Raw genomic sequence first — 12,640 nt, 5'->3', positions numbered from 1 at the left:
TCTTCCCTCCTTCCTTCCATCTTCCCTCCTTCCTTCTTTCCTTCCTTTCCTTCCTTCCTTCCATCTTCCCTCCTTCCTTCCATCTTCCTTCCATCTTCCTTCCTTCCTTCCATCTTTCATCCTTCCATCTTCCCTCCTTCCTTCCATCTTTCCTCCTTCCTTCTTTCTTTCCTTCCTTCCATCTGCGTTCCTTCCATCTTCCCTCCTTCCTTCCATCTTCCTTCCATCTTCCTTCCTTCCATCTTTCATCCTTCCATCTTCCCTCCTTCCTTCCATCTTTCCTCCATCCTTCCATCTTCCTTCCTTCCTTCCTTCCCCCCTCCCACCTTCCCTCCTTCCTTCCCCCCTCCCACCCACCTCCTGCCACTGTTTTCCTTCTCACCCTTTCTGGCAGGAATTTAAGTCCTTTCTTCCAGCCCTTCCTGGATCTGACCCCAGCCTCTCTCCTCTTCTGCCTCCCCAGCGTGGTGAAGGTGCTGCTGGCGGGAGGAGCCGACCTCAACCTGGGAGATGAATTCAGCAGCGTCTATCAAACTGCCAAAGAGAAGGGCATCCATTCTTTGGAAGGTAACAAGGCTCACATCACATTCGGATGGTTTTTCCCCTATCGGGAACCCCCCCCCCCCGGAACAGGTGTATCCCTCCCCCCCCCCCACGTCTTCCTTTGAAACAATGCAGTTAAAAGCCTGGGGTCCCCTTAGAGGTCCCCCCCCCCCACTCTTTTTTGCAAGCAAAAACCAAGGTTTGATGGTCCAAATCTTGCAAATAGAGAGCTATAGTCTGGATCAGGGGAAGGTGAACTTCCCAGACAGGAGGAGAATTTTCCATCTTGAAGAGCAAACGGGATTTTTAAAGAAATCTTCCTTTTCATCCTGAAGCAGCAACGGGACTAAAATTCAGCCCAGCTCGTCTCTAGAACTGGCCCGTTCTCCCCCCGCCCCCCCCCCCCCCGACATGTTTATTTAGGAAAGGCCAACCTAATAACAATACGGTACAATAACTCCATGTTTCTCAACCTTGGTGACTTTAAGACACGTGGACTTCAATTCCCAGAATTCCCAGTGGTGGGTTTCAAACATTTTTATAACCTACTCTGTGGGTGTGGCCTCTTTTGTGGGAGTGGCTTGCTGGCCATGTGACCTGGTGGGAGTGGCTTGCCGGCCATGTGTTTTCTTTCTTTCTCTCTCTCCCTCTCTCTCTCTCTCTCTTTCCTTCCTTTTGTCTCTCTGTCCCTTTTTCCTTTTTTTCTTTCATCTCTCTCTTTTTCTTTCTTTCTTCCTTTCTTTCTCTTTCTGTGTGTGTGTGTGTGTGTGTCAGTGGTGGGTTTCAAAAAAATTTTGGAAGCTCTTCTGTAGGTGTGGCCTGCTTTCCGGGTCCACTGGTGGAACCTCTTCTAACCGGTTCGGTAGATTTGACGAACCGGTTCTGCCGAATAGGTGCGAACTGGTAGGGACCCACCTCTGCCAGCAACCATCACTAATGGTGCTCAGAGGGACTTGAAAATTAGTGTAATGTTTGCACTAATCGGTTGATTTTTTTTTTTCTTTTTACATTCATATTTTACATCAAGATTAGAATTTTTTTCCCCCCTGTATTTTATTTTTTGATTTATTCTGTACTGTAAGCCGCCCGGAGTCCTACAGGATTGGATGGCATATAAATGTTATTAAACTTGCAAACTTGCAAACATGTTGGGTAAATTTGATTATGAGACCGATAGATTTCCTCATCTGAAATACTTGTTTATTCAATATAATATTTTTCTTAAATAAGGACGTAAGAGCTTGTAACAATTTGTGGACCCCTTTACGTAAGGGGAAAAGGACCTTTCAGATTTTTAAAATATATATATTTACTTTTCAGCATCCAGTCAGGATGGATTCTCTGTGTTTAATGTTAGATCTATTTGACAGTTGGGAGTTTTTTCCCCCTTTCTCCTTTTCATTGCTTTTTTTGTACACAAGACTTACTGCCAATAAAGGAGAATTAGTTTTTGGGTCGTTTGTTAGTGTTGGATTTTTGCTTTTCTGTTTCTTTTTTTTTTTTATTCTTGTTGATAAAATAAATAAATGCAGGGAGTCCTCAATGTACAACAGCTCACTTAGTGACCGTTGAAAGTTACAAGGGCACTGAAAAAACTGACTTACGACCATTTTTCACACTTACAACAGTTGCAGCATATCCCCACGGTCAGGTGATCAGAACTCAGGCACTTCAGGCGCAACTGACTCACATTTATGACGGTCGCAGTGTCCCCCTGGGTCATGTGACCCTCTGATAAGCAAAGTCAACGGGGAAGCCAGATTCGCTTAACAACCATGCGAACGACTGCAGTGGTTCACTTAACAACTGCAGCAAGAAAGGCCGTAGAATGGGGCAAAACTCACTTCACAAAATTTTGTCACATCCTAAATTTTGGGCTCAATTTCGGTCATAGGTCGAGGACTGGGTGTCTGTGTGTGTGTGTGTGTGTGTGTCTAAAGTCAGTGCCAGGAGATCAGATTTGTCAGGAGAAGGAAATTCCCTGAGTCACAAGAGCCATTGTGTGTGCGCATACACACACACACACACACACACACACACACACGGTCAGCCGTCCTCTTACAGCACCCGCCGCACTCTTTAAGCACAGACAACAGGATGTCGATCTATCTTGCCAGACTTTATTTAAGCCCCAAATACATCAGGCGGTAAAGTTAATATTTCTGTCTGTGTTTCCTGCCCTCTTCAGCCCGTCTGTATTACGTGACGTTCTGCATTGGGGTGGGGGTGGGGGGAGCACAGAGGAAGAGCTGGGATGTAGGAAAACCAGACCCCCCCCCCTCCCCATCCAAAGGAAGTCCGCCTTAATTTGTTTGCTTGACATGTTTTATTAAAAAGAATAAATTCACTTGCATTAAAAGAGAGAGAGAGAGAGGGAGAGAAACTGCCTTTGTTTTCCGCAGCTATTTTTTAACGATTTGCATATTTTGTGTGTAAATATTATTATTATTATTTTTTGGTTGTCATAAAAGCCTCCAAAGCCAAGGAGAGGGGTGGGCTCCGCTGCCACCCTCCTCCTCCTCCTCCGCCACCACCACCACCAGGCCTGCTGCAGAAAATATATGAGAGACATTTATATGGATGGCAGGGAGGAGAGATGGAGAACTGAAAATTTCCAGGCTCCGCGTGATGGATGGCGGAAGAGGCTTCCCTTGACGCTTTATTGAGTTTGCGATGATTATCTCTCTCCCGGAGACATTTTTTATGGATGACGGTTGAGCTGTCATGCCGGACCACAGGGGGGGGGCGGGGGGGGGGGGAGAAGCTACCTAACAATAATAACACTTTAATCTTTTTACTGCACCGCTCCCTAGTATCTCAGATTCATCTTCCCTGACACCAGCCACTTGATTATCCGGGCCCCTCCCTGGATAGGCAAAGGAGGGAAATAAATAAGGGGAGAGTCTCTCTTCTTCCCCCCCTCCCCCTAAAAAAAAACAAAACAGAGGGAAACATAACAAAAGTGAGGGGGAAAACGCAGCCCAGGGGAAAAAAATATACCTAGAAGGTCCACCTTATCACTCCTGACGCCTCCTTCTACAGGTGTTGAGATTTATTTGCCGGGAAGGATCCTGGCCATTAATTGCAATGTTTTAGATTTGCCTGGGCTCATCCTTAAGCAGCCGCCACCCAGGAAGGGTGGGGAGGGGGGCTTACTGCTGCTTCTCAGGACCCACCTCTGCAGGAGTGGGGTGGGGCACGTGGGCTCTCTAAGTGGCTCTTTAGCCTTAACGTTTTCAAGGGAACACCCCCCCCGCAAGAAAATCCAGCTGCCTTTTGGAAAAAGCACCTTTGGGATACTTAAAATAGTAAAAAGCAACTAAAATTCATGGCCTGGGTTCCAAGATACCCGAGGAACCACCTTGCCCCAAAGAGATTGGCCCACCCACCCAATTTGGCATAAAGGGCATGCTGCGGACCCCGAGGGCCAAGGAGGTTTGGCTGACAGGGTCACAGGAGAAGGGGTCTCTTTTGCCATGGCTCCCACCCTCTGGAGCCTTGTACCCTTCAAGGCGAGATCCTTTGGAAAGGTCCTTCACACCTGGCGGTGCCAGTCGGCCGGGGGGGGGGCCTGGACAAGTCTTTCTGGGCGTGGCCCACCTTCCCCCACCTTGGCTGATTCTCGATTTTAGCCCGCTGGAGCCAAGGCTCTACAGCTGGTTGAATTGGGGCAGGACTTAAATCTTTTTTAATACGCTTTTAATGTGCTGTAAGCCGCCCAGATTTTGCATGACTGTGAGACGGGTGGCATATAAATTTATAGAGCCGAGGTGGCGCAGTGGTTAAATGCAGCACTGCAGGCCACTTCAGCTGACTGCAGTTCTGCAGTTCAGCTGTTCCAATCTCACCGGCTCAGGGTTGACTCAGCCTTCCGTCCTTCCGAGGTGGGTAAAATGAGGACCTGGATTGTTGTTGGGGGCAATATGCTGACTCTGTAAACCGCTTAGAGAGGGCTGAAAGCCCTATGAAGCGGTATATAAGTTTAACTGCTATTGCTATTGCTATCTATCTATCTATCTATCTATCTATCTATCTATCTATCATCTATCTATCATCTATCTATCATCTATCTACCTACCTACCTACCTACCTATTTATCTATCATCTATCTATCATCTATCTATCTATCTGGGTGAAATGAGGACCCGGATTGTTGTTGGGGGTGATATGCTGACTCTGTAAACCGCTTAGAGAGGGCTGGAAGCCCTATGAAGTGGTATATAAGTCTAACTGCTATTGCTATATAAATTTAATAAGTAAGCAATAAAAGTAAACACAATAGGAATGACGTAAAATAATAGCAGCCAAGCGGCCCGGAGTCACATATGAGGGAGTCGGGCAGCCGTGGATGTTCTCTTCCTAAATTCAATTTTTTAAAAATGTGTATTGACGACTTGGAGCTTTTCAAGAGAAAAGCAAGATGTAAATATAACAAATGAAGAAATGAAAACGGAGACAATGGATTGGTCAAGCAGGGTGATTTATATATATATATGTATGTATGTATGTATGTATATGTATATTTATATATTTCTAGTTTTTCTGATCTGGAAAAATCTGTAAGGTTCCAAGGTAGGGAAAGAATAGGTCGCTCTTCCCATTGAACCTCTTCTAATCTTTAAATAAGGTGCGTGCTTCAAATTTCCCGCTCTAGTTCTACCATAGGAGCAAGGAATGCGCCTGTCAGGGGAACCTTCGCTCTGGAAGGTGCACGCTAGCAAAAGTCACATTTCACTTATGTGTTTGTTTATGCAGTCACAGCATTAAATATAGGCTCCTCGATGCCAGATGACTTGCTATCTCCTATTAGGAATTAGCTTCCAATTTACATCCCAGCCCCTCCCTCCTCCGGGGTTTCCAAGCCTAGAAGGCTGCAGACTAAATTCTCTGGCTTTCTGTGCAAGGATGCTATCAACCAGTGTTTCTCAACCTTGGCGACTTTAAGTCCTGTGGACTTCAACTCCCAGAATCCCCCAGCCAGCGAAAGCTGGCTGGGGGATTCTGGGAGTTGAAATCCACAGGACTTAAAGTCGCCAAGGTTGAGAAACACTGCTATAAACAGACAAACCGCACTGATCCAGCAGGGGAACAGGACGTTCTGTTTACATTTTGATGGAAAAGAAGTTTTGCAGGTCAGGGCTCTCTGAGAATGGCTGTTTTCCTACAGGCGTTTTTAGACCCAACTAGGGAACGTCATCAATGCTAGAAGGAACGGGGTGGTTTGCTCTTATTTTTACATACTAGGACCGTGATGGCGAAGCGATGGCACGCATGCTACAGGTGGCACGCCGAGCCCTCTCTGCGGGGCATGAAAATCGTTGCCCCAGCTCAGTGCCACCAGCCATGCACACGGGCCTCCTGCCAGCCAGCTGACACATGCGGGAGATGCACATGCGTGCGCAGGAGGGATGGGGTTGTGTGCTTGCATGCACGGGGGAGTTTCAATGCAAATTCTACCCCACACCCCTCCGTGGCCCTTTTTTGGTCCCAGGAGTCTGCAAGGAGGCCTGCTGTGGCCAAAAACGGGGCGCGGGGGGGGTGGTCGCGCACATTTGTGTGCGGGGGTCGCGCACACTTGTGTGCGGGGGTCGCGTGTGTATGTGTAGGGGGGCAGGGCACGGGGTGGCACATGCATTGCATTATGGGTCCGGCCCTATGGAAGGAGCTGCCCCCAGAGATCCGGGCCCTACCCACTCTCATGGCCTTTCGCGAAGCCATTAAATCCTGGCTTTTCCGGCAGGCTCTGGGCTGTTGACTCCTTGATGGAGGTCCAGCCCCGTCTGATTGGGTGTCTGTTGTGTTCCTTTTTAACTTTGTTGTGTCCTATTGTTTTTTAATAATTCTTTTTAATTCTTTTTTTTCATTTCTGTAAGCCGCCCGGAGCCCTCCGGGATTGGGCGGCATAGAAATTCAATAAATGAATGGATGAATGAATAAGTGTGGGTATGCACTTCCGGCACGCGAGGACGAAAAGCTTAGCCCTCCCTGTACTAGGCGCTTTCCCTGCCAGTGTTGATGGGAGCGGTATTGGTGTGTCTGACACACACACACATACTGAAGCCCCCTTGAGCCGGAAATCGTGGCTTTGTCCCTAACCAGCTTTCTCTCCCCCCCCCCCCTTTTGCAGTGCTGGTCACGCGGGAAGACGACTTCAACAACCGCTTGAACAACCGGGCCAGTTTCAAGGGCTGCACGGCCCTGCATTACGGGGTGCTTGCCGACGACTACACCACCGTCAAGTTGCTCCTGGAAGGAGGTAAGGGGGCTACGGTGGGCGGGGAGCTGGCCCCTCTCTCCCCTCCCCACACCGGAGGAAGTTCTCCAGATCTTCTCCCTGTGGGGCTGGACACCAGGATCCCTTTCCTGAAAATTGGGGGTGATTTTGGGGTGAACAGAGAAGGTTTGGCAGTTGCAGAGATTGGGGCGCTGAGCCCCTTGGCCTCTCTCGGTTTTCTCTCTGGGTTTGTCCCCTTCACCACCACCCCCTTTTCATTCTTGACTCACCACCACAGTTGAGCCCGAAGTGTCCGTCCCTAAACGAGACATTTGTGAAGTGGGTTTCGCCCCATTTTACGACCTTGCCACGGCTGTTAAGTGAATCACTGCAATTCTTACACATTAGTAACGCAGTTCTTAAAGTGAATCTGGCTTCCTCGTTGACTGGGCTTGTCAGTAGCTCCACAAAAGGGGCCACGTGATTCGGGGACACTGCAACCATCATAAATATGAGCCAGTGGCCAAGCATCCCAAGTTTTGACCATGGAGATGCTGGGACAGTCGTAAGGGTGAAAACAGTCCTGAGTCACTTTTATCCATGCCGTTGTAACTTTGAACAGTCACTGAGTGAACTGTTGTAAGTTGAGGACTACCTGTAATTCTGCCAAGAGCCAAGGTGGCGCAGTGGTTAAATGCAGCACTGCAGGCTACTGCTAGATCAGCAGGTCAGCGGTTCAAATCTCACCGGTTCAGGGTTGACTCAGCCTTCCATTCTTCCGAGGTGGGTAAAATGAGGACCCAGATTGTTGGGGGCAATATGCTGACTCTCTGTAAACCGCTTAGAGAGACCTGAAAGGCCTATGAAGCGGTATATAAGTCTACTGCTATTGCTATTGCTATTGCCGCTTTAGAAGGGATTCACTTAAAACAGGGAAGCTGTCATGGTTCCAAATAGCATCCAAAATTAAATCAGAGTCCAAGGCAAAGGATTGCTCAGAGTTCCCATTGATGAAGAGAGCCATGTTGGCACATCTGGGAAAACCCGAATCTGAAAGCTTCCCGGTTTTCCCCACCCAGTTGAAAGTTCAAGATCTTTCCCCCACCCACCCACCCACAAGCCCATCCCATGGTCCCATCTTCCACTGCCACGCTGGCAGCTTCCACCCATCCAGTTCCGGCCAGGTGCAGAGACAAAGGATGACCTTGGCTTTCTAAGAAGAATGTTGTTATGGCTGCATATCATCTAACTCCGTACAATCCCCACTCCCGTTTTCCCACCATAGAAAATGCACAGCGGAATAATAGAAAGTGTGGCAGGCCAAAGGATGACCTTGGTTTTCTAGAAAGGGATTTTGTTTTGGCAACCTCACATTCTACTCCTTCCTCTTCCCCTTCCCAATTCCCCACGGAGGAAACCGCCTAGTGGAACAGAATGTGAGTGTGGGAGGCCAAAGACCCCAAAACGAACCATCTGCAGCCCTGACAGAAGCCCCTAACCTTTCGGGGCAGGTCCTGTGGAGGGTCCGGCTCCCCAGATTCCCCCTTCTTCCTCAGCGTTCCCTCAATTTTACTACAGATTCTCCCTCAAATTCTTCCTGTCCAATGGGTTGACTGGCAGATTTTGACCGGCAGGATTTGGGGGAAAGTCAAGCTAGGAAATCAAGGAGGACAGTCAGAAGGTCCTCAGAAATGGCATGACTCTAAATCAGGGGGTGTCCAACCCTTGGCAACTTTTAAGACCTGTGGACTTCAACTCCCAGAATCCCCCAGCCAGCCAGGAACTCCACAAGTCCTCACGTTGCCAAGGTTGGATAAACACGCACGCACGCACACTCACTCACTCAGACACGCAGTAAGGTATATGAAGGATTGCCACGACTCCTACAAAGCGGCCTACACTGCAGGACTGGCCAGCCAAACTCCTGCTTGTGAGCTCAGCCGGCAATGGCAAGGGACAGGTCCTTTTTGGTGGCGGCCCCCCTCTTGCCAAAATTAGTCTAGCCCTGTCTAGCAAATCCCAGCTTGTGGCCTTCTGGATCTCCCTAAAATCCCATTCCTGGAGTCTCTCACCACCCCCTTTCCCCCTCCCCATCCCGTTTCCCTTAGCCCAGTGTTTCTCAAGCTTGGGGACTTTAAGTCCCGTGGACTTCAACTCCCAGAATCCCCCAGCCAGCATAGCTGGGGGATTCTGGGAGTTGAAGTCCACGGGACTTAAAGTCCCCAAGCTTGAGAAACACTGCCTTAGCCTGTCATGGGGCAATCCATCATCTCCCCCTGGCATTCTGTGGGGGCTGTGTTGATTTTTGTGCTTGTGCATTGTTCTCTCAAAGGAAGAAGCTACATGTGGGGCGGGGGGGGGGGAGACCCCAAACGCCGTAGCCTGAGGACACACATTCCTGGGACTTTGTTTGGAGACCCAACCTTCAGGCCTTCGAGGGCCCCCTCCCCACTTTGCTTAACGCCTCTGTTCAGCAGCCTTCCGCCCCTCCGCGGAGACAACGCCATTTGCACTCTGACACGGGCACTTCCTCCCTGCCTTGGGCATACCGCCTCCCCCCCCCCCCGCCCTCTCCTTTCTCCAGCCCCCTCACCTGCCTTTTCACAGGGTGCCCTCTGGTCTCTGAGCTGGCTGCTCTGCCCCGGGGGCCAAAGGCATTAACTCCCCCCCTGCCAGCTCCCTGCTTAACACCCGGAGCCCCCTTTCCCTCCCTCTTCCTGGCTGGAGGCAGCCTCCCTGTCACCCTTCACCCCGCCGGCGGCCTTTGGGCTGAATCACTTGACCCTTCCTTGTGGTCAGTCTGTGTGTGCCCAGCAGACCGCGAGAGGCAAGCCCCTTCTCGCTGGGAACCCCCACAGTCTCCTGACCCAAACTGACACACCCGGGGAAAGGCAGGGGGAAGCCCAAGCGAGGGTCCCGCCTCCCACCCTCCATCGATCCAGAGGTTTTGTCTCCCTTCGATTGGAGACGAGAGAGCCTGCAGCCCCCCACCACCACCACCACAATTGGGTTTGCTATTATCACACCCACCCACTCGTCCGCCCTTTGAAGCAAGACGGTTATTCTCACGGGGACTTCCGTGGTTCGGGATGGAAAGATCTGTCCCCCTCCTGGCTCTGGGGCATTTGGGGGAAGGCACCCCCAAGAGGAAGGGGAAGGCGCCCCCACGTCACAAGGCACCGTGGCTGGACGGGTGGGGGCAGGATCGATGCACAGCAGGCTTAGCCCCAGGCCGGAGGCATTGGCAGCTTTTGACCCCTTGGCGAAGGGCTTCTGTGCTTGCATTTCTGGGTCATCACCCTGGTGGTAGTGCAGAATTAGGGCTCTTACGCCTGGTCACACAGTCCGCCAGATGTCTAGGATGGATTTCGGGTAGGCAGAGGTTGGTGTTTGAGGGTGTTAAAAGTATCCAGAATAACAATATAAAGGTTGGAAGGGACCGTGGAGGTCTTCTAGTCCACCCCCCTGCTCAAGCAGGAGACCCTAGACCGGGGGTCTCCAACCTTGGCCACTTTAAGACTTGTGGACTTCAACTCCCAGAGTCGCTGGCTGAGGAACTCTGGCCAAGGTTGGAGACCCCTGGCCTAGACCATTCCAGACAAGTGACTGTCCAGGCTCTTCTTAAGGACCTCCAGGGATGGAGCTCCCACAACCTCTGGAAGCAAGCCATTCCATTGATCCCTTGGTTAATTCCTCTGTCAGGGAATCGGTTGTTCCAGATGTTTTGGTCCCCGCCTGGATTAGTTTCCATCCATTGCTGCTTCTCCTGTCTCCAGGTGCTTCGGAGGATAGAATAACAGAGCTGGAGGAGACCTTATAGGGCGTCCTGTGGTTGCGAGATGCCAGGTGTTTCTAGTGAAGCTGCCTTTCGCAGGTGCCAGTGGCCGATGTCTCACTGCCGATGGTGCTCCAGATGTTTCGGGATTGCACCCAAGGTGCCCAGTCAGCCTGATGTTTAGACTGGATTTGGCATTTTTTACCTAGCTGACAAGGATGTGGGATAGACAGATGTTTTTATTTGATTGGGTGCCAAATGTCATCGCCGGAGGGAAACTCTTCTGAGCAAAACTGCCTTTTGCAATCAACCAGTGGTGACTTTTGTCAGTGCTGATCGTGTTCAAATAGTGTTCAAGTAAAATAATCATGATGATGATGATGATGATGTACTAAATTTATATGCTACCCGTCTCCCTGTCCAGCAGTTCTGGGTGGTTTCCAGCCTCTTAAAAGCACAGTGTAAAAGAGGGAGAGCATTAAAAAAAACTTAATTAATTAAAACTTAATTAATAAAAATTAAAACATTAAAAGCATCCTGCACAATCCTGGGTTGCCGTTGCATTTGGAGTCTTTCTTTAGGTATTTATTCAAATTTAATTCACTACAAGCACCAATTTGAGTATAACCCACATCGTCAGTCAATCAGAGTAGAACTGGAAGGGGCCTTGGAGGTCTTCTAGTCCAACCCCCTGGCCAAGCAGGCCACCCCAGACCATTTCAGACAAGTGAGACTGTCCTGTCCCTTCCTTAAAAAAACCCCTTCCTGGTCCTCACCGTTAGGAAGTTCTTGCTTAATTCCAGCTTGCGTCTTCTCTCCTTAATTAAGTTTCCATCCGTTGCTTCTTTGGAGAAGAGGTGGATCCCCCCCCCCCCCCCATTCTCTGTGGCAGCCCCTCAAATATCGGAAGGCTGTTATCACGTCCCCCCTGGTCCTTCTTTTCCCTAGACTGGCCAAACCCAAATCCTGCAAGCGTTTTTCCTCCGTTTGAGTCTCCAGGCCTTTCATCGTCTGGCTTGCTCTTCTGTGTACTTTTTCCAAACTCTCAACATCTTTTTTGCGACATGGAGACCAAAATTGGATGTGGGATTCCCAGAGTGGCCTTGCCTTGGTTTTATACAATCCTTCTAACGTTTCACGTGGTTTTGGTTCTGTGTTTCTCTTTCTACAATCAAGGATCGCATTAGCGTTTTTTGGCTGGCTCATCTTTAAGTGACAAACGCTGAGGTTATAGCAATAGCAATAGCGGTTAGACTTATATACCGCTTCATAGGGCTTTTAGCCCTCTCTAAGCGGTTTACAGAGTCAGCATATTGCCCCCAACAACAATCCGGGTCCTCATTTCACCCACCTCGGAAGGAGGGAAGGCTGAGTCAACCTGAGCCGGTGAGATTAGAACCGCCGAACTGCAGAACTGTAGTCAGCTGACGTGGCTGCAATACAGCACTCTAACCACTGCGCCACCTCGGCTCTTTTCCTATTTCTATTCCTATTATATTCCATTCTATATTTCTATTCTATTCTATTCTCCATTTCATTATTCTACCTCCAAAATGGGTCTTACGGGGGGGGGGGGTTAGGGGCTCCATTCCCCCCCCCACTATATTTAGCAATAGCAATAGCAGTTAGACTTATATACCGCTTCATAGGGCTTTCAGCCCTCTTTAAGCGGTTTACAGAGTCAGCATATCGCCCCCACAGTCTGGGTCCTCATTTCACCCACCTCGGAAGGATGGAAGGCTGAGTCAACCCTGAGCCGGTGAGATTTGAACCGCCGAACTGCAGTTAGCAGTCAGCTGAAGTGGCCTGCAGTACTGCACCCTAACCACTGCGCCACCTCGGCTCTTAATATAGTACAGTATCAGACAATATTAATATTATACAATATGCTATTTAATAATATAAGTAGTACTTATATTTAATGTAAGTAATCCTCTTACAACAGTTTGTTTAGAGACCGTTTGAAGTTACAACGGCATCGAAAAAAGTGACTTTTCACACTTACGACCGTTGCAGCATCCCCCTGGTCATGTGGGCTTGGCCGTTGGCAACTGACTCGTATTTATGACGGTCGCAGTGTCCCGGGGTTATGGGACCCCTTTTGCTAC

General features: G+C 49.5%; 1 protein-coding gene across 2 annotated transcripts in view; it reads left to right on the top strand.

Moving 5' to 3' along the window:
* The window catches only part of CLPB (caseinolytic mitochondrial matrix peptidase chaperone subunit B), an 83,432-nt gene that overhangs the window by 20,205 nt on the left and 50,587 nt on the right, over positions 1 to 12,640 (top strand). For both annotated transcript variants that reach the window (XM_032219538.1, XM_032219537.1), the window contains exons 4-5: positions 464 to 567; positions 6,671 to 6,799. In XM_032219538.1, the coding sequence (XP_032075429.1) occupies positions 464 to 567; positions 6,671 to 6,799 (233 nt within the window). The remainder of the gene's footprint in view (positions 1 to 463; positions 568 to 6,670; positions 6,800 to 12,640) is intronic.

This window comes from Thamnophis elegans, chromosome 6 (genome assembly GCF_009769535.1).
Source record: "Thamnophis elegans isolate rThaEle1 chromosome 6, rThaEle1.pri, whole genome shotgun sequence".
In the NCBI taxonomy this organism is placed as follows: domain Eukaryota; kingdom Metazoa; phylum Chordata; class Lepidosauria; order Squamata; family Colubridae; genus Thamnophis; species Thamnophis elegans.
Note: the sequence above shows the minus strand (reverse complement) of the source record. Positions and strands in the feature narration are given on the sequence as shown.